At 41.5% G+C, this 12,076-nt stretch overlaps 2 protein-coding genes across 3 annotated transcripts; both read left to right on the forward strand.

The window, feature by feature from the left end:
- Window positions 1-284: 284 nt before the first annotated feature.
- On the forward strand, window positions 285-2,570 carry LOC135539989 (elongation factor Ts, mitochondrial). The gene is made up of 6 exons (XM_064966276.1): window positions 285-417; window positions 728-880; window positions 1,159-1,287; window positions 1,469-1,591; window positions 1,690-1,771; window positions 1,939-2,570. The coding sequence occupies exons 1-6, from the start codon at window positions 370-372 to the stop codon at window positions 2,331-2,333; spliced, it is 930 nt and encodes a 309-aa protein (XP_064822348.1). The 5' UTR covers window positions 285-369; the 3' UTR covers window positions 2,334-2,570.
- Window positions 2,571-2,948: 378 nt separating this feature from the next.
- Window positions 2,949-11,483, forward strand: LOC135539991 (myosin light polypeptide 6). 2 transcript variants are annotated; one of them, XM_064966278.1, is made up of 7 exons: window positions 2,949-3,030; window positions 3,308-3,335; window positions 4,813-4,956; window positions 5,833-6,006; window positions 7,989-8,066; window positions 8,397-8,432; window positions 10,960-11,483. In XM_064966278.1, the coding sequence occupies exons 1-6, from the start codon at window positions 3,028-3,030 to the stop codon at window positions 8,423-8,425; spliced, it is 456 nt and encodes a 151-aa protein (XP_064822350.1). In that variant the 5' UTR covers window positions 2,949-3,027; the 3' UTR covers window positions 8,426-8,432; window positions 10,960-11,483. The 2 variants fall into 2 exon arrangements, with proteins under 2 accessions (XP_064822350.1, XP_064822349.1); XM_064966277.1 differs by lacking the exon at window positions 8,397-8,432.
- The last annotated feature ends 593 nt before the right edge of the window (window positions 11,484-12,076 follow it).

A 12,076-nucleotide genomic window follows, 5' to 3' on the forward strand; every position in this document is an offset into this window, starting at 1 on the left:
TTGCGCTTTTTACATTCCCTATATGGTGCAAAATTGCTGGCAAGTGAGCTGCATCACAAAAGCCTAAGAGACAAGTTCTTGCAGTAGCGGGTGGGAGTCATACAGAGGGTGGTCCAGTGAAAGTTGCGTTCCTGATTTTTATTTATTTGTATACATACATTCTACACCGAGGTGAAGCCCTTTCGAACTATTGTAGGCTCAGTGTGGTAGGCATTCCAGTACGTTAGATGGCGCTAAACAAACGTTTATAGCTACATTTCCTGGCTCAAGTTTGTCCATGTTCCTTTGCCTTACCCGGCTCGGTTCAATGACATTCCAGGCTTTCATAAGGAGAAATATCTAGGTTTGAATATATAAAAAGCTCCAAGAATGGCATTAACGTATGCTTTCAGATCAATCAGAACAGAGTTCTCAAAGGTAGGCAAGAAAAGGGTGCGCTGGCATCCAGCATTTTTTTTCTGGTTGTGCTTTCTGAAGCTGCTGTCAGCTGTTGATTTGAAGCTAGCTAGCTTCCAGTACCTAGCCTAGCTAACCACGTATGGGACAAGAACGTTAAAGTATTCCAAATTATGCAGCTAGCCTTTGAGTGTTGTTGGCAACATCACAGTGAATTGAAATATCTTCCCAGGACCAGCGGTCATCATGGACATTTGATTTAATCTGTTAGCAATGATGATGGCTTCACTGAAATGTAACGTTCGATAATCTAATTTCTTGTCCACCCCAGGTGTGCACCGTTCATCATGCACAGTCTTTACACACAGGATTTCCAGTTCTTGCTGCAGAGAAAGCTCTCCTTATGAAACTACGCAAAAGTACTGGCTACACATTCATTAACTGCAAAAAAGCATTGGAGAAATGTGATAATGACATCACAAAGGTAAACATTGCTTCTTTCAGTACAGCTTTGCTTTCTGAGCAGGGCAGGGATGGATGTGTAAACTTGGCTCTGGAGAAGTGCAGGATTTGTTCTAGCCCAACAATAACAAATATGGTTTTAGTACTTTTCAATCTGGTGAGTTAGTGCTTGGTTGGAACAAAAGCCTACCCTGCAGTGCTTTCACACAATGCAGGCCTCCTGGATCAGGATTGGGCAGCTGCTGACTTGAATGTAGTGTATATTTAGGATAATGTGTGTAATGTTTTTCTCCAACCAAGGCAGAGAGCTGGTTACATGAGCAAGCCCAGAAAGAAGGCTGGAGCAAGGCCAGCAAGCTGGAGGGGAGGAGGGCCAAAGAAGGGCTGATTGGTTTGTTTGTAGGAGACAAAGCTGCAGTCATGGTAGAGGTAAGCAGATCTCATTCACTCAATGAGATCCTATCACTCATCCTCCACGGTGCAGTCGGCATACAATATTCAAGTTGAATAATACCTGCTTTGACAGTCATCTTCATTTGTTTAGTTTGATCAAATGTAAAAATGATCAAAGTATTTGTATCTCAATGTCCTCCACGTCTGTGTGTTGCAGGTGAACTGTGAGACAGACTTTGTTGCCCGTAATGAGAAGTTCCAACAGCTGGTGAAGGACGTGGCGTTCGCCACCATGGCTCACCACAGCAGTAAAAACCAGGGCCAAACTGGATATGTGAAGGTATGACACATTACCACACCATCCCCCACTCAGTAGACACATCACCCTAGTATACCTGTTGGAATACTTAAAACTGCATTTATCTTTGTTGGTTTCAGAGTCTCCTGGCAGCAGAGGACCTCTCGAAATTGAACTTGGGTGAAGGTGCTTCTCTGGCTGATCAGCTGGCCCTTACAATAGGTGAGTAAGTAATAAAAATAGCCATTTAATAATTTAGTAGGCTCTTATCAATATTGAGATGCTCTCATTGAATTTGAGCTTTAATAACCTCCTATTTGCAGCATTATTTGGAAATTGAAGACTACTCTGTTAGTGAAGTTGTAATTTCCTGTCCCGTCCCTTGTCAGGTCGTCTGGGTGAGAACATGTCAGTGAGGCGGGCGGTGACGGTTGGTATCCCTGCAGGCTGGCATATCGGCTCCTACATCCACGGTGGTGTGGCGGGTCAGTCTGATATGGCCATGGGGCGATACGGCGCCCTCGTGGTGTTCCAGGGGGGCAAGGACGGGGCGCAGGACACCCTGGGGAGGAAGCTAGGGCAGCACGTAGTGGGAGAGGCCCCCGTATCCCTGGGCAACATGGATGACCTGCCCTGTGGGGATGCGGAGACGCGCCTGCTGCCCCAATCCTTCCTCCCTGACCCTAGTAGGACAGTGGCCCAGTACCTGACGGAGCAGGGGGCACGAGTTCTGGACTTTGTCCGCTTTCAGTGTGGGGAGGTTGGCAGTGATGGGGCACATTGAAGGGTAGAGGAGAGCATCTCAGAGACCTTACAGGTCATGTTTTATCTGCCTTTTATTTGTTTCTAAATTAGGCCAAAGTGCAGACGGTTATTTGATGTCATGCAAATGCATTCAACCAATTTCAATGTCTCATGTTTTCATGCCTTGTGTGATAAGCTTAATATGTGTACCAAAATGACACATGCTGTAGGATAAATGAACTGAATCACCCCAACAATAAAGATATTTTAAACTGTAGATTACCATGTCTTCTGTACATTTATATCTCACTAATTTGTCATATGGTAACTCTAGCTGCAGTTTATATATTCGTACCACACGATGGCGCACTTGTTCAATCATACAAATGGTTAATATGACTGACTCGTATGATCGTCCACATGAAAGCTTCGATGGAATTGGCTAACAAATTTTGTTTTTCCACCACCTCAGCATACATACACCAATATTTATTTGACTCGCTTTTAAAGAACAGTCAGGATTCCAATAAACTCACGTTTGGACAGTTTTGTTGCACCTATCTTGCAGAATTACGGTAAATAATCCGAAAAGGCAACGCCTGCCAGATGTGATTGGTTTGTACAGTGCATGAATTAACGATGACGTCACGAGCATAGTTTTCTTAACGTTTGCGTCTATCGGTCTACATTCCCCTGACCTCCGCCCGTTGACAGGATTCGAACCAAGCCCGGAAATGGTAAAGTACCTTTGCTTTGTTCTGTTTTAAAGAGGTTTTGTATGTGACGTGCAGTGTAGACTGTTAGGCTAGCAAAATGTCGTTTTAAATTTGTGTAGACAAAGCCAGTTAGCTAGCTAATCCAATGAAGACGTTTCACTGCTGGATTATCATACCGTGGCTGGTCAATGTTAGCTGGTTAATGTAGTTATCGAGCTAGCTACTTGTTCTCTTCATCTTCGATAACCATATTAATTTGTTTTTCCCTTTTTCATTCTTGCCGTACCTTTTTAACCAGTCTGACTTCTCAGAAGACCAGATCATTGGTGAGTTTCAATCAGCTTTGTGACAGTAACGTTATTTGAAGGCTAACTAGCTACTGTAAAACGTTAGCTAGTTGCTAGTCTATCCCCTTGCTTCATCTGTGCCATTCATTGTGGAATAGCTCTACTTCTTTCCTGTCCCCTTTGTTGTGAGAAGCAGTTTCCCTGCTGACAAGTTGATATAAACTGGAGTTTATGGTGAGTTTTTTTTATTTTTTTTTATTTTTACGGACCAGGTTTTGTTTTTTCTAACCATTTTGGGAAGACCTTGCATTATTAGAGGCGTTGTCTGTCATGCACACATCAACGAATGGTGATATACAATTACAAAAATATTGATTCACGGTTGTCTATTGGCGCAGTCAATCCCCTCCTTTTGATCCCACATAGCGGTTTGATTGAATGGTGTTTCATCAAATTAATGTTTTGTGTTGAATGTTACTGACCAACTAATTTTGCACTGAGTTCTGTGCCTGGTATTTTTATGCATGCAGAACAAAGTAAATGGACACGTCAACATGTCAAAGCATTATGGTTAGTCATTATACGACCCGAGTGTTCAAAAGCCAGGCTACTTTGATGAAAGAGTTGCCGTTTAGTAATTCCATTTTAGTGTTTTTTTTTTTGCCAACACCAATTTTTGTATTATTTATTCTGTTCCGTTTATTTTTATGTGATGTTTAGTTCGGCTACATAGCTACGTGGTTAATTTAGTAGAGGAACCGGAAGTTCTCAATTCTGGAACGTGAATTCATTCGTTCCCGATGCCAGAACTGTATCAAATGTCTAGATATATTATAGTGAAAATCAGGCCACTATATTGTAATTTGTTCCCAGTCCTTCACTGGTGTTGACTCGTATACATTGTGTAAACAAAAGGAAATGACTAAACCACTTATTAAAAAGAGTTGTAGGCCTCGAAGGCGTGGCCGAATTAAACCTCAGACATGCTGTTCTTTGAAATTAAGTTGGCGAAGTATAATGTAACCATTTAGCAAGAATATATGTAGCGACATAGTGTTATTGTAGGCGACTCATCGTTTGCGTGTGCTTTTTTCTTTTACTCAATCAATGGCATTTTTAGGAGTTTAGTTTCGCAGTTGCTAGATTTCCTTTGCGTTCGTTTGGTTGATAGATTACACAACCAGCGCTTGCTGTCAATGCCATATATGGGTAAATGAGTGGCTGCTGTGTAGTTCCAGACGGGCCATCTCGGGATGCGCAGCATACCAGCGATGGAAGGCAAGCACCATAACAATGGCCCTGGGAAATTACCCTTATGTCAGAAACCATTCCAATAGAGGCCACCGAATTTACTGTAGATTACACATAATGAAAGAAACAACAAAACAACAAATCTTTGGATTCTCTTTCTTGACCATTTTTATGGGTGGGGGGTAAACAATAACACATACACACTCAATCCAGCTCTGCTTTTTTTGTGCTTTTTTTTTATGCCTTTCCTCTCCCCATCTGTCAGAGTTCAAGGAGGCCTTCCTGCTGTTTGACAGGACAGGCGATGGGAAGATCAGCTACAGCCAGTGTGGTGATGTCATGCGGGCCCTCGGCCAGAACCCCGTCAACGCTGAGGTCCTCAAGGTCCTGGGCAACCCAAAGTCAGAAGGTCAGCCCTACTTCTAGATGCTTACTGAACATTGACCATTAGTATCTATTGGCTGGATCAAACTTATAAAAGTATTACACACATCAGTTAACATTAGTAAGATTTTATTCCGGCATGGCATCGTCTTGTGTTCAGCTAGATTTAGGCCTATCCTTCAAAGCTTAGGGCTGGTGTGTTTTTAGGTCTGTTGCTGTTTGTAGTCAACCTCTTCACCAAACCAGTTTGACTAATTCATATCTGGTTAGGTGGAAGATGTCAATTAATGTGCTTAAGCATCCAAGGATAAAACTGACAAAACAGAATGTTCTTCTGGGTATGACATTCCCATCCTATGGAGTGTGAACTTATCCTTGTGTGTAATCTGCAATTGTCAAGTACCACAGATGTTCTGTGTTGTAGTCACGCGTTGTGTGGGGTCCTGTTCTTACGTGTGCTAATTACACACAGAATAGATGCAGCTCATGTCAACAAGATCTGATAACGTAAAGATGATTATCAATTTATAGAGAAACGCAAGTTTACCACTAATTAGGAATTTATACGGTTTGTGGATTTGTTCAGATTTTTTACAAAATTCAAAATCAAATCGAAATTTTATTGGTCACGTACACAGATTTGCAGGTGTTATAGCGTTCCAACAAACAAAGTTAGGCTACACATAGTGGGACTGAGTACAGTAGTTTGTCCTTTGGGGATCTAGGAAATTCTTATCAAAGCTCTCCTTTTTTTAATAAATACATTCCAATCCATTATTTTTACTCTCAGCATGTGGGCCTAGATGTAGATCTTTCATATAAGTTATTATCTCTGTTTATAGCAAAGTAATAGTAGTTTCTATTAATAGTATCTAATAATAGTTTTTTTTTCACTCCCCAGAAATGAACCACAAAATGCTGGACTTTGAGCAGTTCCTGCCCATGCTACAGGCCATCGCTAAAAACAAGGACCAGGGCTCCTTTGAGGACTTTGTGGAGGGTCTGCGTGTCTTTGACAAGGAGGGCAACGGCACAGTGATGGGCGCTGAGCTGCGCCACGTCCTCACAACGCTCGGTAAGACCTCAGAAAGATCTTATATAGCTTTCATGAAGCATTTGTAAGTGCTGTCACTGGCTAGGTTTACATCTCCCCTTATGAAAAGATATAGAACTGCACCGTCTGTTTAATTCTCTTGTATTAGTGAATGGTTTATATTACACTATATAAGCCAACAGTTTATTTCTCTTGTATTAGTGAATGGTTTATATTACACTATATAAGCCAACAGTTTATTTTTCTTGTATTAGAAAATGCTTTATATTACACTATATAAGCCAACAGTTTATTTCTTGTACTTGAGAGCTCAACTTCAGCTTAAAGAGCAACTACTCCTAAAAAACTTATTTCCCATTTAGAAACATCCTATGTGGCATCGATATGAGTCAGAAACATTTATTCTGTTAAAATTGATTACAAATTGTAAATAGGATAACTTTGGTCATAGTCAGTTTTGTCCAAAACAGAGTGAGGCGTGAGGTCATGACTGCGTCAATGTAAATACAGGTTGCGTTTGTTTCAATCCTGCCCACAGCTGGCAGCACACAAGTAATCCTCAATTTGGAGTGCAGCTGCATTGGACCCAATCATAATACCTGTGGTGAATTTGGATTAACTTTGGATATCTCTATGGGATAAGATCTGTAAATTACACAATGTACATGGGACAATATGTTAAAATTAAAATAGTGACAAATTTCAATGACTTAACCTCAAACAACTATAAATTGTAGAAATTAATATACAAATATTGCAAGCATTTAATGAGAACCTAAAAGGTGTGCAATCTAATGTATTTTGTGTTGTGTATTGACGGTCCCTAACTAGCCCCGGAGATAGGCTTTCCAAATTCAAACTAATTTTGCTGCAGTTGCACACCAGCTAGCTGAAGCGAATTGGTGAAATAATTTGTCCAACTCTTCCCACCTGCAAACACACGAGACACACATCAAACTCGCAACCTGAAACCAGCTCCTGTTTGAATTCAGTCACAGAATTTCTTAATGAACCAAATTTTAAAACGAGGCCAAATCAGGGAGTGCATTCGTCGTTTAACACTCCAGACACACAGTACTGCAACCTGCCATGTGACGATGTTGGAGACATAAACCATAACCATTCAGCTCTTGACGGTTTTACCTGAAATTGAATTTGGATCAAGCGAAATATTTGATCCACATAGTCCTGATAGTTTACCTCTTCTCCTTATCAACCACACCTGACTGTTGTACCAAAGGTCTTCATTGTCACTAATCAGTAATCACCTCTTAAACGAGTGACTCAATGCCCTACTGTATCCATATTGATACACTTGATTTGCATCCTGGATATCTTGTCAGTAAGGCGATTGGGCAATACAAATGACAAGATGTGGCTTTGTTGAGTCTCCCTGGTTAACTGTGTCAGTGTCCCTCTGGAGATATCTGCTTGGTAGTGTAGGGATTGACATTTAAGGGTTGCAAGTGAACTTGGCAGCCATTAAAGTTAATCCTGCGCCGAGGTTGCCTCATTGGGCAGGTGAAAAGTGAAAACAACCGAACTGCAAATAATTCCTGTAGCCTAAAACAAATCTTTCTGGTTCCTCCACACTTTTTTAGTGAAATAGACTATTTATGGATGTTGGGTAAGTTGAGCCTGCTCTGAGATATATATATATATATATATATATATATATATATATATATTTACTGATAACAACCTAAATACAAAGAATTCCAGTCTTTTAAGCATTCTGATTTCTCTCCTATGTGTAGATGAATGGCAGGCAATAAATGGCGCTTCTGCGTGTAAATAGTTAATTTGCCTGAAAATATAAGTAATCATAATAGTAAGAGGGACCCAAAAAATACTCCTGACTTGTCTTTCAGACTTTGTCAATCCGTCTAGTGGCTTTTACCTTTGTAGAATGAAAGGAAAGATGGGATTCCCTTGCTGTACACAGTCTTTTTGTCTATTTATCTGTTATGAGAATGTGAAAGAGCATTTCATTTGTGTTGCAGGTGAGAAAATGACAGAAGAGGAGGTGGAGACTCTGTTAGCAGGACACGAAGATGCCAACGGCTGCATCAACTACGAAGGTAAAGCAGAGTGGTGAACTGGATGGATATGATGGCTGTAAAGAGAGAACACTGAACCCCATCCTGTACTGTAGAATATATTACAATGGTTGAGGAATTACCCTTTCCCATAGTGTTTGAATAATAAGACATGAATTGTAACAAAATACAATAACGAAATACAATTGACTTGAATGGGATGTACTTGTGTTTTGTGCCACGTAACCACAAAGCCCTATGATTATTAAGAAGGATTAGGCGTAGGACTGGCTGGAGTTTGTATTATTGGATTTCAGGTGTGTGTCCCCCTTGTGTTGTCCCTTCACTGACCTCCCTGTTCCTCTCCCACAGTCTTTGTCCGCCACATCATGTCCGGCTGAGCGGCGAGTACGAGCAGACCCCCTAAAGCCCCCCCCTCTAATGTCTCCTACCCCAGCAGTGGGCTCTCACCTGCTCTGGGAGACTTGTGTGTAGGGGGAAGGGGGCCCTCTTGTCAGCCCATCACTGCACAGAATGCTCCTACTCCTAGCTACTGATACCGCACATATAGCCAGTAGTTTACTAACAGTTTTACTCTTTAATGTTTTAAAGTGATACTTGGTTGGGGTTGTGTGGGGGGACCAGGTGCTTCTAGTCTATCTAACACACTTGTTTAATAAGTGGCAGGCTGTTGTAGAGATGCCGAGTAAAAGCTATGATACTAATAGAGTAGGATATTGCTCTGTGCCATGATGGTGTTGTCAGAGGCTGCTGGGTTCCTGTGATGGAGTCAGTGGTTTGAATTTATGGTTTGATCTCTGTTCTCTTTAACTTTCTATCTTGCAGGGCCCTTCTCCTGCCCAGCTCCCTCGCCTCTCTCTCCCTCCCTCCCCTGGCTGTTGCCTGCATGTAGCGTCTCTGCATGTGTCTAGGTGGCTCCTCTAAATTACCCCCATGGACACTGACTCTCCAACTGGAGGAGGGCAGGAAACTGACGGGGGGGGGGGTCTGTTAGCTAGACTAGATGGGTGACAGTTCAACTCCGAATGTCGGGGAGAGAGGGGTTTGGATAAAGTGGTGTGCAATAATAAGGATTTGTTAATGGTTGAATTATCATCCTATACTATAATGATTTCTAACTATTGCAGTGAGTAGCTCCATTTCCTTGGCTGGTGACTTCTGTTCCCTTGTACTGAAGGAAGCTGCTGCTGGTACTGTAGGCGTGCTAGAACCTTGATTTATTTTTTCCCTCTGCCTTTCTGCCAGATCCATCGCTCCTCCTCCTTCCTAACAGCTATCCTTGTTCTCCTCTGTTAGAACAGCCCAAATAAGGAAGGGGGTTGCTAATCCTAACACATTCCAGGTCCTGAGGCCTGGCTGAGCAAATATTTTGCTGTTCTGGCTCGCTAGGAGATAGTTTCTCTCTGTGTCCCTCCCTCTACTGTCCCCCCCTTCGCTCCTGCCTCTAATGCGCAACCTTTTAATGCTGATTCTCTCTTCTGTCTGACTGACACATGGAGTCTTTGTGGATCAGATTCAGGCTTCAGCATCCAACTGAGAGCAGTGCTCATGTTGGGGAGGACTTACAGTGCATTCGGAAAGTATACAGACGCCTTGAATTTTTCCACATTTTGTTACGTTACAGCCTTATTTTGTTTCCTCCTCAATCTACACACAATAGCCCATAATGACAAAGTAAAAACAGGTTTTTATATATTTTTTTGCAAATGTAGAAAATAAAAAAACAAATCACATTTACATATGTTTTCAGTACTTTGTTGAAGTTCCTTTGGCAGCAATTACAGCCTTGAGTCTTCTTGGGTATGACACTACAAGCTTGGCACACCTGGAGAGTTGGTTGTCCTTCTGGAAGGTTCTCATTTCCACAAAGGAACTCTGGAGCTCTGTCAGAGTGACCATTGGGTTCTTGGTCACCTCCCTGACCAAGGCCCTTCTCCCCCAATTGCTCAGTTTGGCCAGGTGGCCAGCTCTAGGAAGAGTCTTGGTGGTTTCAAACTTCTTCCATTTAAGAATGGAGGCCACTATGTTCTTGGAGACCTTCAATGCTGCATAAATGTTTTGGTTCCTTTCTCCAGATCTGTTGCGTGACACAATCCTGTCTTTGAGCTTTACGGACAATTCCTTTGGCCTCATGGCTTAGTTTTTGCGCTGACGTGCACTGTCAACTGTGGGACCATAGACAAGTGTGTGCCTTTCCAAATCATGTCAAATCAATTGAATTTACCACATGTGGACTCCAATCAAGTTATAGAAACATCTCAAGGATGATCAATGGAAACAGGATACACCTGAGCTCAATTTTGAATCTCATAGCGAAGGGTCTGAATACTTACGTGAAGTATATTTGTTGTATTTTTTAAAATAAATGTTAATATTTCTAAACTTGTTTTTGCATTGTCATTTATAGGGTATTGTGTGTAGATTGATGAGGGAAAAAAGCATTTAATACATTTTAGAATAAGGCTGTAATGTAACAAAATGTGCAAAAAGGGAAGGGGTCTGAATAATTTTTGAATGTACTGTTCCTCTCCGTGGATTCATTGTAATTTCTCCTTGTGATTTTTAAATATATAGGTGTCTAGACTGTGCCATCATTTGAGTGTGCTTTGAAAATGACAGCTTGGTGGGATAATGCTTAGGAAGGCTTTTGGTCAAATTTCTTTGCATGTAATAGCCCCTCCATAAATTATTCTCGGATACCCAAGCCATTTCATATTGAACCATTCAGTAATGAGTCACAGTATGAAGTCATAAGGAAAATAAGGCCCAATCTTCATGGTGAGTCTGGGGCTATTTGGGAGAGATGGGAGGCTATAGCACTGCTGGCAGATGCTGGAGGTGGGGTTTGCTCTAGGCTCTTCTCAGACACTGATGACCAAGCATGCTGCTGATGTTGTTTCTTCTTCTCCCTCAGAACTCGTCCGGATGGTGATGAGTGGTTGAAGATAAAGAACACATCCGGATAATTTTATTCCCAAATGTTTTTTTCTTCTATTATATACGCAATGTCTGTCTCACCCCCATCCACTGTGTCATTCCCCACCCAACTCTTGTTAGCCCTCGTTTTGTCATATTTTTTGTATTTTCTTTCAGAAGTGCCTTTTCTGTGTCTGAGTTGAAGAGCCCCTTTTCATTTCACTTCAAAATATCGTCCAACCACGGAGGCGCATGCTATCATGCCTGGCTCGTGGACAGAATCGGCAATAACATTCCCTTGATTATTCCATACATTCCCATCACCCACCCTGTCACTCAACCCTTGTCAGCCCCACCACCAAATAGCTGTTTTTTTATACGGAGGAGATGCATGTTCATTGGCTGAGACCATGCTGTAATGTGGGTTTTACCAGGCCAACCAACCAATCATGAAATTACAGATTTACTGTCATGTATATGTTATAATGAACGGTATTTAATAAAAATCCCCAGTTTCTGAAAGTAATGTATTTTTTCTTTTTAATAAAACGATGGTGAAGCAACATTCTTAATTTAGTTTAAGAGTCAGTGGAATTTTAATAAAGCTGCAGTGCAGTAATATACAAATGGATACATCATGTACTGGACCATTTTGGCCTAGTGTCCAGGATGGGCCGGATACCTAGCTATTCTGACTACACATCTGGGATGGCTAAGAGGATGCATGTTTTGAGTTGACACCATGTAATGCAATCTAGGAAGTGGTATTCAAGTAGCAGAGTTTAACCGTTGGATAATTTAAGTGAACAAACTTCTCTGATAGCTTTCTTTCAAATGTAAAGGTCATTTGAATATTTTAACAGAACTGTATAGGGCCTTTTCTTTGCTTATTGTAAGGCCTACTCAACTTTGTCATATCTTTTTTGCAGTAGTCCTTTATGGTAAGATGGGTATGTTCTACTGCAGTGGCCCTGTATAGTTAGTTCTCTATGATGTAGTTCCAGTACTTACACCAGCCCTTGTATAGTAATGCAGGTATGAGTCTTTGCTCGGAGGCAGTAGGCCCTGTATGGTAAGGTGAGATATTTTCCTGTTGGATTGTTTGTGGTCTCTGC

This window comes from Oncorhynchus masou, chromosome 5, assembly GCF_036934945.1.
Source record: "Oncorhynchus masou masou isolate Uvic2021 chromosome 5, UVic_Omas_1.1, whole genome shotgun sequence".
Lineage (NCBI taxonomy): Eukaryota > Metazoa > Chordata > Actinopteri > Salmoniformes > Salmonidae > Oncorhynchus > Oncorhynchus masou.

What these genes read in the sequence shown, in the direction of transcription:
- LOC135539989 (XM_064966276.1), top strand. Translation starts at nt 370, where the DNA reads ATGGCATTAACGTATGCTTTCAGATCAATCAGAACAGAGTTCTCAAAG. An exon ending in TCAGAACAGAGTTCTCAAAG is followed by an intron (nt 418 to 727) that starts GTAGGCAAGAAA and finishes TGTCCACCCCAG; the next exon opens with GTGTGCACCGTTCATCATGC. An exon ending in TCAGCTGGCCCTTACAATAG is followed by an intron (nt 1,772 to 1,938) that starts GTGAGTAAGTAA and finishes GTCCCTTGTCAG; the next exon opens with GTCGTCTGGGTGAGAACATG.
- LOC135539991 (XM_064966278.1), top strand. An exon ending in CTCAGAAGACCAGATCATTG is followed by an intron (nt 3,336 to 4,812) that starts GTGAGTTTCAAT and finishes CCCATCTGTCAG; the next exon opens with AGTTCAAGGAGGCCTTCCTG. An exon ending in CCACGTCCTCACAACGCTCG is followed by an intron (nt 6,007 to 7,988) that starts GTAAGACCTCAG and finishes TTTGTGTTGCAG; the next exon opens with GTGAGAAAATGACAGAAGAG.